The sequence below is a fragment of the Protopterus annectens genome, chromosome 7.part0 (genome assembly GCF_019279795.1).
Source record: "Protopterus annectens isolate FY-2018-M chromosome 7.part0, PAN1.0, whole genome shotgun sequence".
NCBI lineage: Eukaryota > Metazoa > Chordata > Ceratodontiformes > Protopteridae > Protopterus > Protopterus annectens.
The window spans coordinates 839,487,079-839,503,180 of record NC_056739.1 but is presented as its reverse complement, the minus strand read 5'-3'; the positions used below and the strand labels follow the sequence as shown (position 1 = coordinate 839,503,180).

Here is a 16,102-nt window from a genome sequence, read left to right as displayed (position 1 = left end):
TGTTTAAAGTGAGATTTTAAATTCTCCTTTGGATAGAGGTTTACTGATGAAAGGGACAAGCTGATCTTGGGAATCTCTAAGATTTTCGAATCTCTAAATTGTCCAAGGGATTTTCTTTCGCCTTCTCCATTTTTGGCAGAAAACAAAGTAAACTGTCTCAGCAAAATACAAGTAAACAGACATTTAAGAAGGAATGACAACGGATTTCCAAAAAGAAGTCTCTAACTTCCCAAAACCAATGGCAGTCTAGTACATCTGAATGACTGTTCAAGAGAGTTTGTGACCCACTCCCATCCTGGCTCTCTTTTTCTTACAGAAAGTCTTAATTTCAGTGTTTCTGTTTCAGCAGCAGATTGATTCAGACAAATGGCCTCTGAGTATTATTCATCTAGGTCACAGATTGCAGTGGGAGGAAATTTCCCCCTTTTTGGGGATCATTCCTGTTCCTCCAGATCAGACTCTTGTTCCTAATGCCAAAGAAAGAAAGAAAATGCTTGGAGACCATTACTGGGTCTTTCTTTCCTAAACCTGTTTGTGATGGTTCCCAAATTCAAAATCATCTCACTTCACAACCTGTTACCCCTTCTTCCTCTTTCAAGCTTTTTGGTAACACTACACTTATAAGATGCTTATCACATCCCTATTCATCCAGTCTTTAGACATTTGTTAAGGTTTTGCATGTCTGGATCCCATTATCATTTCTCTACCTTAAGCTTTGTGCTGTCCACTGCACCAAGAATGTTCACAAAGTGTCTATCTCCAGTTACAGCTCCTTGCAGGCTACAGGTATCCACATTTTTTCATATTTAGATGACTTACTGATCTTTGCAGTCCTTTTCAAAGTGTTAGGAATCTCTTTCTTGGGTGGGAGCTCTCTTCCACAAGCTGCAATTGCAAGAGAGCAGTCAAAAGTCTTTTAGGATTGTGTTGTTGGGATGTCAGCTAGACACCTCAATTCAAAAAGCCTTTCCTCCACAGGAAAAAAATAGATTTAGAGCTGTTTTTAAGGTTTTCCACAGACTTTAGTCACTGTGAGTGAATACTTCAAGATTTTGTGTCTCATGGCATCTGTGATTGTCATGATACCTTAACAAGACTCTACACGCGGTAGATACAGCGGTGTCTGAAATCTGTTTGGTGCCAGCATCAACATCTTTTATCTTTTCAAATCCCACTGCTGGAGTTTGTCAGAAGAGAATTTTTTTGGTGGAGAAAGTCCAGGTTTCCCCTTCCCCCCTCCCTGTTTCAAAGAAGTCAGTCACCACAGATGGTTTGTCTTTGCTTGGGGAGCAGTTTCAGGAGGGATAAAAGTGCAGCTGTGTAGGACACAAAGGATGGACACAAGCACATACATAACTAGGAAATCCTTGCCCTGATGAAGGCAGTCAACTCTCTGAACCATCTTTGACCCCCCAGGAACACCTCAAAGTGGTTTCAGACAATACCACAGTCTTGTACATCAGCAAGCAAGGGGGAACCAGCTTATACCCCTTTGCAGACTAGCCATGTCAGCTTGGGATGTAGCTTCACACCACAGTTGCAATCTACAGGCATCCTAAGTTCTGTCAAAATAAAATCATGTGCAGACCAGCTGAGCAGGACCAGGGCAGACCCTCGCAAATGGAAACTAGATTTGGAGGGGGGGGTCTTTCATCATTTGATCCATGTGTGGGGAGTTCTTCAAGTAGACCTCTTTGCCTCCTCACTGGGCAGTCAACTGGCAAGATTCTTTTCCAGGACTCTATGCTAGAAGGCCCAAAAGACTGATGCCTTTTCCTTTCCTTGTATAGGAATGCTCCTGTATGCTTTGTACTGTTTCCTCTAATATCCCAGGTACTTTTGAAGATTCGGAAGAAATCCCCCAAGATCATTGAGGTGACTCCCTTCTGGCCTAGGCAAATATGGTTCTCCCCTCTTTCCTTAATACCCAGGGGAATTACCACAAGCTTGCTCACAAACTAGATCTACAGTCCAGTATCAATCATTTTCAATTGACTGCCTGGATGATTAAGGTCTTAGTTCGTTTCAGGCTTCTGTTTACTGACAACGTACAGCAGGTAGTAATGGAGTCAAGAAAGCTTGCTACTAGAAAGTCACATATTAGCAAATGGAAAAGTTTTTCTTACTGTTGCCCTCAACATAACCAGCACCCATTCGGGGCTAGTTATTCTCTCATTTCACAATATTTGTGTGAATTACTATCCTGTGGCTTTTCTAATTTCTCTGTCCAGCTTCATTTATTGGCCATTGCAGTATGTCTGCACATAGATCCTCCTCTTTCAAAGCAGTCTCATATCAAAATGTTCTTGAATGCAGTTTTACTTAAGAAGCTGCCAAGTAAACCTTTGGCCCCTCCTTGGGATCTTAATTTTGTGTTAGAGAAGCTAACAGTTGCACCATTTAATCTGGCTGACTTGAAGTTCATAACATGGAAAACAGTTTTACTAATTGCTCTAACTTCTGCAGAAGGGTATCTGAGTTGCAAGCTCTTGTTGTGAGTTAACCTTATCTTATTTTCCATAGACAGGGTTCCTTTGAGAACTAATCCTTCTTTTATTCATGAAGTGTTAACCAGGTTTACTTTAAGACAAACTATCCATCTCCCCATTTTCTTTATTGAATCTAAAATTGAGGGAAAAAAGTATTCCATACCTTTTCTGTCCACCACCAACTTTGGTACTATCTTGACAGAATTATATTTCTTAGATCTTTGAATGTCGTGTTTATTTCTTGTGTATGTAAGAAGAAGGGAAAACCTTTCCAAATGGTTGTCTAAGGCTTGGATCTATTCCAAGGCAGGATGAAGACCCTCTATACCAGAGCCTTGGCTTCAGCTGTGGCTTTTGGAAAGGGTTGTATTCTAGGGATATTGTAGAAACTGCTATTTTGTCCTTTGTGCATATTTTTACAAAGCACTTGTAAGCTTGATTCCTTCTCTAGGCCCACCTCAAGCTATGCTAGGACCATTATCCGTGTATTCCTTCCAAATGCAGTTCTCTATGGTAATCTACTCTTATAGCTAAGGCTACTTCAGCAGTGGTCAATATGATGAACATAGTTCTTTTGTGTAAGTTGAACTTACCTTACAGTAGATGTTTGAATGATCACTGCTGCAGTAGCTGCTACCTACCACCATCCCCCTTGTTTTTGGTGTGTTTTTATGCCATGGTGTGGACATAAATGTTTTATTGTTCCTAACAGTCATTTTATGGCTAAGCCTCCCTCTTTCTGCTGGCAGGAAAGCTCTGAAGATCTTCACGCTCAAATTTGTATTTTTGTCAGCTTAGCTTGAGCTTCTTGACTATTTGGGAACATGGAAAGTGCCCTGAAGCTTTGGAATCTGGCCAGCCTTTATATACTTGGCAAGATGTAACCCATATAGCTAAGGCTGCTGCAAAAGTGATCATTCGAATACGTACTGTTATAAGTTCAACTTACACAACTGTACAGTCTTGAACATGTGTACTTTTTAATCTTGTAATGTATAGATAAGTATATGTTTTAATGATTTTATAGTAGTTTAAGATATTATTGCATTTTTTTGTTTTTTAAACATTTTTTTTCTTCACAGATATGTAATTGGAACTTTAGAATTGTTAGTAGCAGAAAATTATATGATAGTCTATTTAAATGGTGCCACAACACGAAGAAGAATGCCAAGTCTTGGATGGCTTCGAAGGTGTTATCAGCAGATAGATAGAAGGTAACTTCATCTTTTACTGAAGAAATAAGAATATCAGTACACTTATAACCAAAAATATGTAATTCTCTAAATTTTATTAATCTTAACTTTGAGTCTTACCTACAGGACCCATTAAATGAGGTGATCTTTTCACCAGTCAGTATTTGGACATCTTTTACTCAGATTTTCCCATGGTTAGGGATGGTCAAGCAAGTCTTATAATGTACATATTGTAACATGATGGCTGCATAAGAAAGATTGTCCTCAACACCTGTATTTTCTTATCACACTCTTAGTTCAGATCTCGATCTTTTTGTTCACATAAACTTTTTCTTCTGAGATTTTATAACATTTGAAACTTGCTGATATTCCGCACTACACTCTGAGATGGGTCCTGTTTTGGCACAATGAAATAGTCAGTGTTTCATCAGTGAAGACAATTCAAAGAGTTAGTGAAGGCATAGTTTATGCACAGACTTCCAGTCCTTGGAGAAACCAGGATTGTTGTTCTAGTTTTCTTCCGTGGTGGTAGACTGGAGTCCTAAGAAAAGTGAGGCTATTCCTGCAGAAGTGGGAAATGCATTCTGTGATGTTTGAGTTGCTTATCCTTTAATGAATTGGCTTGAACCTAGGGCACCCAGCTTCATTTTGTAGAGCATCCCTTGAGTCACACAGTTGCAGATTGGGGGCCCCTTGGAGTTCAGAATTACTCTTCTGGCACAGGTACAAAGTTGAGATGTGCATGATTTTACTCCCCAGTGTAATACTAACACTAGGTCCATTGCAGGCCTTTGAATTTCACTTCAGAGTCCTTGTCTATATGGTTCATGTCTGTCTTGTGCTTATGGGTGTAAGAGTCCATACGTGATCCTTTATTTATGGTTGTTGGAGGCTTCAGAACTCCCTTCCCCTTGGCTTCCATTTTTTGTGAGAATTCTGTCTTTGAGAAAACAAGGACAATGTGCCTCCCTACTCTTTGCACAGTTATTTCTATCAGATGACTTCTCATTGTCAGTATCCCATACAACTCTTGATCCAGTACACTTTACTCTGGATCCCTTTTCCCCCACTCTGGGTACCTCTTTGAGTATGAAGCTGTTGGACAGCTGTGAGCAGTCCTCATCTTCAAACCAACTTTTAGGGATACTGTCTTAAAAGTATGCTTGCTGTACTTCTGCAGTTCTCATGAAGACTGAGTTCAGTTACAGGCCCCAGGTAGCTGGATTGGTTTACTGATGTTAGGTAGTCCAATCTCACCTTCATTTTTACATATGGGTTCGGAGCCGACTTCGCCGATTTTCAAGCTCGAAGACTTCTGGTTGGCTCGTGGCTAAGCATGTATCCCATGGTGCACCAGTGCAATCCCCAGATCTCATTTGCCGCTTCGACGAGTTCGAATGTGCTTCTCTTGGCTCTGGCTAAGTTTTTGCACATTTTCATTATTCTAGTATCTTTTGCATAGTTATTGAATATATACATTATAGGACTTTATCTTTATTGTCTTGTAGTTGTTGTGTGACCTCATTAGTGGTATCCTGTGTACCAGTAGTTAGGCGCAGTTGCGCTTTACCTAAACCGTTAGTTTTGGCGGTTTCGCCTTTTTTTTTATATTTTTTTTTAATTGCCTTGTGGCCCTGTGTGACTAGTATAGTAGTCTCCTGTATTTCAGTAGTTAGACGCACTTGCTTTTTTCTTATCTAGAGAATTAGTTTGGCGAGTTCGCCATTTTTAATCAATAGGGGCTCCTATTGCTTGTTTCCTATCAAGTGATTATTGTTGACTGGTGGTCTTTAGCGGGATCCCGCTAAAGTCTTAATTTCTTACAGTTGTTAATTTGCTACCCTTGAGAGTGTCTGTGTGTGTGTGTGTGTGTGTGTGTGTGTGTGTGTGTTGTGTGTGTGTGTGTGTGTGTGTGTGTGTGTGTTGTGTGTGTGTGTGTGTGTGTTGTGCCTTCTTGGTCTGTTTGAATTAGAAGACCCGGTTCTTCACAGGGCTAGGCCTGTTTAACTTAGAGGACCTGGTCCGTCCTCGTGTTGCTTCCACTGTATTTTATTTAAAATATTCTCCTGTGTGACTGAATCTGTCTAGTGTTTAGTGGAAATTCTAGGTTTTTATCTTACACCAGGCTAGGCCCGTTTAACTTAGAGGACCTAGTCCTCGTGTAATTCGTCTACAGGGCTAGGCCCGTTTAACTTAGAGGACCTAGTCCTCGTGTAATTCGTCTACAGGGCTAGGCCCGTTTTAGTTAGAGGACCTAGTCCTCAGTCATTTTCTTTCTCTTTCTTTTTCCCTCTGATTGCTTGTGGGTTGCAATGTCTAAGGATAGCAAGGAGCACAAACCCTCTGGGTTTAAAAAATGTATGAAGTGCTCCCAGAAAATGTCTTTGACCGATGGCCACAGTAGTTGTGTCTACTATTTGAGAGCCATCCATTTGCAAGAATCATGTTTGTTTTGTCATGATTTCTCTCCTAGAGTGTTGCAGGAGAGAAAGAACAAACTGATACTCGGGTCTTTTGAAGCCAACCTTCGAGGAAGCTTTGTCTGGTTCTTCGGCTTCTTCATCTAAGTCAAGATCTGACTCAAAATCTAAAGGTTCAAAAAGGCCTTCTCCGGCACCGGCTAGTATTTCGGAGCCACCTGCCAAATTTATAAAACCTGCCTCCTCAACTCCTCATTCTTTGGAGCCAAAGGAGAGCACTGTGGTTTTGAAATCGGTCACAGATACTTCGGTGCCGACTGCTGAATCCTTGCAATTAGTTGACTCTGCTTCTCGGAGCCGGTCTGTAGAGTCCCTACTGGTCTCTTTGATGGTCAAATCTCCAGTGCCTGCTAGGTCGAGATCCCCAACTTTATCTTCCAGGTCTTCCAGGAGTCTTTCGGAAGAAGATGTGGAGAGGGTAGTACTGAGACTCCTCAAGTCGTCTTCCCTGTCTAAATTTTTGTTGGCTCCGACCTAGTCGACTCTGGAGCCACTTGAACCAGTCTTGTCTCCATTCGTGATTCCTCCTCTGAGCCATGTTGGTTTTTCGGAGACGGAGTGCTTGTTACCAACGAAGGAACCCTCGGTTCTGGCTCCCCATGCTGTTGCATTGGAGCCGAGTTCGGCTTTGACACATTTGTCTCCATCCGTCGTGTCCAGGGACCGAAGCTCTTCTGTCAGTGCTGAGGGGGAGGTTTTGTATTGATCTTAGTCTGTTCCGAGTCTTCTTCTCGGTGCATCCGCCAGGGTGAGTTCAGACCCTGCATCTATCTCTGAACCGATGGCTCTGGCTCCAGCAAAGTCCTTTGTCTCTTCGGAGCGGGGACGGTCTTCGAAGCCGGAGAGATCTGCTTTTGGGATGATGAGGAGTGTGCTGTCACAATCTGCAGCCCCTGCCAGTGATACAAGCACTCTTCCCCCCAGGGCTCCCACTTCGGTCTCCGTCCCTACTGTCTCCGGAGACAGCAGAGACCCACAGCCTCAGGAGCCACCGGTTGGTGGCCCCCACTCTTCCGGGGCATCCCCAGAAGGTCCTTTTGAGGAGCCCCCATGGAAGAGAGTATGCAAGAGGAAGCATATTGACTCCCAGGATGAGTCTCTGACATTGGACACTGACCTCGATGAGTCGGAGGGGTCCCCTAAGTTGTCCTCTGATGATGTCTCCTTCCCTTCTGATGAGGAGTCAGTGTACCTGAAGGCTTTCGGGTCCCAACCCTCTGCCTCTTGCGTGTCTCCACCTTTCGACGAGCTAATGGATCTGGTTAGTCGGAAGGTTTGTAGTATTCTGAAGTTCTTGATTGTCTTGGACAAAAACACTTAAATTAATTGTGTTTTTATTGTTTTATTAAACTTTGGTATTGATCTTCTGGTTCCCGTGCATGGATTCATTTCAACTATCACATTTGTTCCTGGATTTATTCAATTTGCAACTAGCAACTTTGCTGATCTCTGCTGTTCTTTGCTGTGTTTCCTGGTGGTCTGCTTCTTAAGATTAGCATTTCAAGACTGACAAGCAGAATAATTTCAATTAATCAATTGATGGTCAACGTTATATATACTGTGTTAATTGAATGTACTGATTGTCTGAAGAAGTCGAGAATCTGACGACGCATACTGTCCGTTATCAGAGGATTAAGGCGTTTACATGTTTTTTCGTGGCTGGTGACAGCCTTGTCTGCTTGGTTTTGGAATAAAGAGCTTTGGCTGACTTCCTGGTGGCGATTGTTTCGTTTCGTGGTTGCCTTTTGACTCAGTTTCAGTTTGGTTGCATTTCCCACTTTTGGTTTTATTGCATTCCCATAGATGCCATGGTGGTGACGGCAGCCGCAAAGGAGGAGTTGGCGGAGACTTCTTCCTCTGTATATCCTCCAAACAAGGAGTCTCGACAGATGGGACAGATTTGGGAAGCGTGTATTTACTTCAGCGGCCTTTACACTTCGATCCATGAACTATCTTACCCATTTCACGAGGTTGCAGAGGGATCTCCTCAAGGAGTTAGGCGATTCCATACAGGGTGCTTGTCCTGAGGGAGTCCCGGATAGGATCTCTGCTCAGTTGTCCACCCTAAATTCTATAGTCAACTCCTCCATGAGGCTCATATCTCATGTGGCTGATGGAGCGAGCAGAGCAGCGGGTTTAAGAGTTGCCCTTAGGCGCCACTCCTGGATGTGCTTGTGTAATTTTGCGGAGCCGTTTAAGTCCACTTTCACCAACGCCCCATTTGATGGTTCCTTCTTGTTTGGTTCCAAGGTGAAAGATGCACTCACTCTGCGTGAACAGGAAGGAAAGACTCTCTCTGCTGTGGGAGTCCGTTTTACCACACCCTCTCGACCATACCCAAAAGGTCAAAGGGGAGGTAAGATGTGGTTCAAAAAGTCCCAGAGGGCCTTTCCAGACACACAGAGTGAATCCTCCTTCAGAGGCAGAGGAGGAAATGGTAGACATCGCCCTAGAGGCAGGGGCTGTCCGCAATATCAGCAAGGCCATAGTTCCTTTCGAGGGCGGCCTTATCAGCGCTCCTGATGTGGGGCCCGACTGCGTTTCTCTGGGGCCAGTCGGGGGTCACATCTCTTTGTATCCAGAAGCCTGGCTAAATTTAACCCAAGACAAGTAGGTACAAAGAGTTGTTACCAGAGGATATATCATACCCTATTCCCTTCCCCCGTTTGTTCCCAAGAAGATCCCAGATGTTCCACCCAATCACAGGGATCAGGCAACTGTGGAGATCAACAAGTTGCTCTCAAAAAGAGTAATCCAGCCCATGAAAGCAGACCAGATAGGATCCGGAACTTACTCCAGGTTCTTTTTAGTCCCAAAACGAACCGGAGACTGGAGGCCAATATTGGACCTCAGCAGATTAAACGAATCTGTGAAAAAGGACAAGTTTCGGATGGTAACACTGCAGTCGATACTCCCGTTGTTAGGGAAAGACTATTGGATGTGCTCTCTAGATCTGCTATACACCTACTACCATATAAAAATGGACAAGATGTCAAGGAGGTATCTGCGCTTCCGGCTGGGAGCCAGCCATTATCAGTTTCGTGCTCTGCCCTTTGGTCTCACCACAGCCCCCAGGATGTTCACCAAATGCATGGCAGTAGTGACAGCTCACCTGAGACGTCAGGGATTCCAGGTGTTTCCGTATTTGGATGACTGGCTTCTGATCGCCCCCACCAGGCATCTACTTCTCCAAAACAGGGACATCACCATCCAGCTTTGTGCTCAACTAGGGATCTCCATAAATTGGGAAAAATCTGCATTACTGCCCTTGCAATCTGTGATTTTTATAGGCGCAGAGGTAGACACAGTGGATATTACAGTTAGTCTTCCCGCCGAAAGAGCACAAAACCTCATCTCACAAGTTCAGCGACTTCTCCCACTTCAGAATGTCAAAGCAAAGTGGATTCTTCAACTTTCTGGAGTGATGGCCTCAACCATTCTGTTAACACCTCTAGCCAGGTTGCATATGAGAATCCTTCAATGGCTCCTTTTCTCCCAGTGGTCGTTCCCGTATCTACCGCTGAATCACTCTATTCTGCTGACAGAATTATGCAAAAAGGACCTTCGTTGGTGGATAGCCCCCAACAATTTGTTCATGGGAGCTCCCTTTGTGCCTGCCCAGCCCGTTGCCACTGTGACCACGGATGCCTCGCAGGTCGGGTGGGGGGGCATTATCTGGGCAGGACAGTCCATGGCACATGGCAAGAACACGAGGCTCATCTGCATATCAATGTTCTGGAGATGAGAGCGGTGCTTCTGGCGTTGCAAGCACTTCAGGACCTTCTTCCTCCAGGGATGATTGCAATACAATCGGACAACATGTCGGTTGTATGGTATATCAACAAACAGGGCGGTACCAGATCTTACCCACTCTGTCGAGAGGCCATGCGAGTTTGGGAATGGGCGATTTCTTCCCAGCGCTTTCTGATGGCAACTCACATTCCGGGGACAACCCACGTGATAGTCGACGAGCTGAGCCCGGGCAGTCCTGCTGCCCCACAAGTGGTCTCTGAAATGGGAAATGGTGGAACAGATTTTCCTAAATGGGGACAACCTTGCTGCGACCTTTTTGCCAGTCCAGTCAATGCCAAGTGCAGCAGTTATTTTTCCCTAATTCCCCCCCTGGGGGACGCACCCAGAGACGCTCTGGTACACAATTGGTCCACGGGACTTCTCTATGCCTTCCCTCCTTTTCCTCTTATCCCAAAGTGATACAGAAAGCCAACCAACTAGGAAGCAAGTTGATCCTCATTGCTCCTTACTGGCCTCATCAGGTTTGGTTTCCCTTCCTCGAGCCTCTTCTCCTGGGAGATCCTTGGATCCTGGACCCAGTTCCAGATCTATTCACCCACATGTCGGGTTCGCTACACCCCTCTTTCCAAACCCTCAAATTGACAGCTTGGCTGATCCAGTTCCATCTCTAGTCAGGCTTCATGATGTTTCATCATCAGTGTCCCATATTCTTTTATCCTCACACAAACCATCAACCAGAAGGCTGTATGACAGTAAGTGGAAAAGGTTTTCTATTTGGGCACAGAAATTTAATGTGGATCCTTACACCGCTCCCGTTCCCATAATTCTGGAATTCCTTTCGGAGCTTTTTCAGCAGGGATCTGATGCAGCCACCATCAAAGTACAATTGGTGGCTATTTCACATTTTTATTTGGGATCTCCAGATGTTAACCTTATGTCGCATACGTTATGTAAAACCTTCTTGAGAGGTGCCACCTTGCTGAGACCACCTTTACAGGAGCCTGTGGTTTCTTGGGACTTAAATTTTGTGTTGTCCAAACTAACATCCCCTCCTTTTGGACCGTCTCATTTAGCTTCCTTAAAGTACTTGTCTTGGAAGACTGTGTTTTTGGTAGCTATTACATCAGCCAGACGTGTTTCTGAGCTACATGCCCTGTCTATTAAACCACCTTATTTAGTTTTTCATAAAGACAGGGTTTCTTTACGTACCAATCCTTCGTTTGTCCCCAAAGTTTGTTCTTCTGCCACATTGAACCAGTCCATTGAACTCCCAGTCTTCTTTCCCAATCATAGCAATGCAGTGGAATACCGTTTTCACCAGTTGGATGTTCAAAGACAGCTGCATTTCTGTTTGCAACGGACCAAAGAATTTCGGAAGTCAGACCAGTTGTTAGTTTCCTTTTCTGATTCCAGATTGGGTTTGCCAGTTTCTAAGGTGACATTGTCTAACTGGATTTCGAGTTGCATAGCTTTCATCTACAGCTCGGAGGGCAGACCCTTACCCCACAGGATCAAGGCTCACTCTACCAGGTCTCTGTCTACCTCTGCAGCCTTCCAAGCCAGGGTAACAATTGATCATATCTGTGCAGCTGCTACGTGGGATACCCCTCACACCTTTATTACTCATTATAAGTTGGATTTGGCTTCTAGGGTTAGAGCATCCTTTGGCTCCACGGTGCTCAGGAGTACCTTCCAATGAGCCACCCAAGAATAAGACGCTATGGACGCTGTCCCATATGTAAAAATGAAGGTGAGATTGGACTACCTAACATAAAGAAGTTATGTACTCACCATAACGTTCCATGTTGGTAGTCCATCTCACCCTTCATTTTTACCAACCCTCCCTCCTGCCCCCATCCTGGAAGATCTAGAGGTGATATTATAAATTTTTTGGTTGGTGACCCCTTAGTATTGGTTTGTTGGTTAAGGGTTTCTTTCTATCTCTTTCTATCGCTAGTGAGCAGCAAACAAGATCTGAGGATTGCACTGGTGCACCATGGGATACCTGCTTAGCCACAAGACAACCAGAAGTCTTCGAGCTTGAAAATCGGCCGAGTAACCATATGTAAAAATGAAGGGTGAGATGGACTACCAACATGGAACGTGGTGAGTACACAACTTTTTTATGCATCCTACATCTGACTCCTTTGTGGTCTGTGTAGGCATTTTTTCTTGTGCATCTTCAAAAGAAGTATATGATTTTGGGTAGATGTTCCAATAATGTGTACTCCTTTGCCACACTGGAGCTTAGGTTTTTCATCTCTGTATCTTATGTGATCCATTCTGTCCAGTTCAACTGTCAGACTAATCACCATGCGTCACTAGTCATTCAGAACCTTTTAGACTTGCCTGTACCCAGACTCCTCCAACTGTTCCTGTAACACACTGCACCTGTCCCCATCTCTCCTCAGATTTCATTTGCTGCATCTCCTGTTAACACATAGTGGCAATTCCAGGCTTCCTGAATTATTCTTCAGGATTGTTTTGATGTGTTATTTTCATTGGTTTCTTTGGAGAGTATTGAGTATTAATTTAGTCAGCTTTCCTTGCTCCCTCTCAGGTCACCATTTTGTTTTTTTGCACACACTAACTTTCTGAGCAGTTTGTTTGCCTTTGTAATTAGACTTGTTTTTAGCAGTATGCCTCTTGATGACTTATTTCAGTGTCATTGTGACTCCCATTAGCTTCTAGTATCTTGTTGTGCTGTCTTTTGGCTTTTTCCTGTTGAAAAGCTAAGATCTCTTGGTTTAGGAAGTGCCTGAAGTATTCTGTTGGTGCTTCTCATCATCTTCTGTTGTCTTTTTTTGCTTTTCCCATTAAGAAATATCAGGCACTTCTTAAACCCTGAGTCTTTAAGTGTGGGCACAAGTACTGTCCACCTCAGGACAAATGCACCTTAAGTGTGGCAGGCCTGGGGTTAGAACATTTTGATGCCCATTATGACATTTTCCAAGAATTTTGAGTTTTGAACCCTACAAGAAAGTAGGAATAAGTAATACTTATGGACCAGTGTAACTACTTTGAGTCCTAAGGAGGACAAGAGGTGAATTTTCCTTCTGTGTTACTAAAGTGCTCCATATCAATGTTTCCCCTTCCAATGCCACACCAGTGCCCAAGGTGAATTCATAACAGCTAAACAGTTAAGGGTTTCTGTGGATTCCCATCCAAGAAAAGGATTTTGTAATTTTTCTTCAGAATGACATTGTCCAGAGTTAGCTTTTTTGGTATAGCGGTAAAAAGCCCCATTTCTCAGGTCACCTGAGATTGACTAGTGGTTTGGAACCTGCTGGAGCTGGTATATGTGAAGGGGAGGAGTAACAAGGCTTAAGCTTGCACATCTGTCTTCAGAGTAATGGGACATGCACAGCATAGTAGAATCCCTGACGGAGACTAGGTAGGGTCAATTTATCACATCACACAAAGGCATGACTGTGCATCTCAGAAGAGCCATTTGCACACCAACTTGCCAGTGAGCATGGCTAGGGAGGTAGGGCCTTAGAGAAAATCCCAGTCCTCCTCACAAATGATGTTGCAGCTGGTCTGTTTGCCTCTGTTTCTGGTAGAGTAGCTATGCTTCAGGGGAAGTGTTTGTAATAGGCACTTTCTGTTGCTGTCATGATATATGGAGTCTTTGTATCTGTAGAATATCTTGAATTCTTAGGTTATACTGAGGGCTTGTGGCTAGTAATTTTTAAACACGTTTAGTAAATTTCATTTAATAGCTTATAATTTAGATTATTTAGTAAATAAGAGTATTTAGTAAAAAATGTGTTGTTATCCTAACTGGTGCCCGTTTGGTCTTCTGTATGTTGTTATAATAGTGTTCCCTCTTACACAATGAATGAATTTTAGTATTTTGTTCATGGCTGTTTGAATCAGAGTCCGTGATTCCCCCAACAGATCCCTAGTTTTGTTATCAGTCCTGATTACTTTTCGGTTCATCCTTTACCATGCTGGTGACCTCAGTACCAGCCTTTTTAGTACTAAAGGCCGCTAGGCTTTTGACATCAGCAGGTTAATGACAGTTATGGCCTCAGTATTAGCTGTGGCCAGGAATCAAGTACTTGAGACTGAAGATGTCCTCTTCCATGTCACAGGTATATTTCAACATTGGAACCTTTATCATCAGCTCCTGAGCAATCAGAGCCAGCTCAGAAACAACATTCCTATTGCTTGATGTGGCCTGGCATGCATAAGCTTCATCCGTAGCTCTCAACTTCTTACTACAAGAAATGTGGACAAAGCCTGACATAATGGAAGGACAATGGCCCAAAAGTAGAGACATATTTTAAATGTTGCTCTTTTAAACATAGAAATTTGCTAGAATAACAGGGTTTGTGTTAGCATGCATTTTTGTGAAGGATTTGAAGTCTGCAAATCAAATGTATGTAATTATTTAGTGAATTCAGTCCTGAGATCATCCCAATTTTTTGGTAAGAAACCACAAATTTTATAAGGAACAGATCAAAAATATGAGGCAAAAATCTGGACATTCTGCAACAATCTGGGCAGTTGAGCGGTATGATGAGTCATATACACCCCAGGATGTCCACACAGTCAAATCTGTGGCCCTTTCATCTTGCCTTCAGAGAAGCAAAAGTGTGGAAAACTGCCACAGAGGTTGATAGTATCCAGTTAGATTCCTCCTCCCAGTGGGATGCTTAGGAAGAGGTGATGTAACAGGGTTCTCTACTTAAGAGCCTGCTACCGCAGGTAAAGACTTAGCAGAAGAAAGTTCCCAGTATCCCTTTCTAAGCACCACAAATTGAGAGAGAGAGATTGTGGAATTCATGTGCCCGGGAGGGACTTTGCTAGTTCTTGTCTCCCTGGAGTAAGAGAGCCTGCAGAAGGCTTCCACTAGGCTACGTCTGCCATGTGAATGAATCCCTCCAGCTGAAGAGATGTTTTCTGTTATACATTGGATGTTAAGTCTGCTGAAGCGGATGGCTTCAGACACTTAAATGTTAAATTTTGAAAAAAGCACATAAAAACATAAAAATCAAAAATAAAACAGGAGAGATAAGCATTTTCGCATTACCAAAGAATGCTTCATCAGATCTAAAGACTACAACACAACAGCTCTATTTAATCAATTCAGAATTAGAGCCTGAGATCACGTGACCTCGGGGTAGGTTTCAGAGGAACATTTCCATTTAACGCTTTATCAGCATTTGCATGCAGTAAAATAATCCATTTGGTTTCCAAGTTCTCAGTGCTTGTTCCCACATCACCACCCCTAATATTAGGCAGAAAAACTTTGTGTCAAAAAGTTAAAAACATGATTAGTGCCTTCATTTTTCACGTTTACCAAATGCATTTCTATCATCGCATCTATTCGTACTGTAAACATGCTCTCTAGTCCTGTCTCTAAAGTAACTATTTGTCTTTCCAGCATAGTAACATTTACATACAGTACACTCAGCAAAATAAACAACATTCTGCATATTACAATCAGCATAAAAGTTGCAGTAAAATCTGCGGCCAGTAACTGGATGTAAGAAACAGTTACATTCAGTGATATATGAACAAACATTGCAACCACCACATCTGAACGTCCCTTTCACTGTTTTGACTGATGTTCATCGTGTTACACTGCTGCAGTCATTACACTTGGGTTCCCCAGTCGGCCTGAGTTCCAAAGTCTTGGTCCGGCGTCGGTTGCTGTCACCTCCTCCCTGACGTCAGTGCGACAGGGGTATATACGATGCAGCCGACGCCATTTTCTCCAGTCTTTCTTGCCGCGCGGTGCCCAAAGCAAAAGCAGTTGGCAAGTGCCGGTCGGCCGACTCCTGAGATTTTCATTCCGAATCCAGAGCCGAAGTCTTCTACAAAGCTAAGTACCCAGTTGGGGAAACTTTTTCTTGCCTCTGACCGATGTCAGTAAAAGTTAACAACTGTATTTCTTGTGGGAAGCAAATACCTCATAAGGATTTCCATTCCTATTGTGTCCCATGCCTAGGCCCAGACCACGACGTCACTGGTTGTCGGTTTTGTGCTAGATTTAACAAGCGCACTATTAAACGTCGGTTTGATTTTGCCTGACATTATTTTGGCAGAAAATTCAATTACACCATGCCGTTGGAACTTCCGACAACTGGAATACATAAAAAGTGCAAAGGCAAGGACAGGCATCCGAGGCCCAAAACTGACGACGAAGCCTCTTCTAGGCCAGTCGCCGGTTCTCCGG

General features: G+C 43.4%; 1 protein-coding gene across 4 annotated transcripts in view; it reads left to right on the top strand.

Moving 5' to 3' along the window:
- The window catches only part of BNIP2 (BCL2 interacting protein 2), a 2,487,402-nt gene that overhangs the window by 1,683,824 nt on the left and 787,476 nt on the right, over positions 1–16,102 (top strand). For all 4 annotated transcript variants that reach the window (XM_044077377.1, XM_044077376.1, XM_044077379.1 and 1 more), the window contains exon 6: positions 3,572–3,703. In XM_044077377.1, the coding sequence (XP_043933312.1) occupies positions 3,572–3,703 (132 nt within the window). The remainder of the gene's footprint in view (positions 1–3,571; positions 3,704–16,102) is intronic.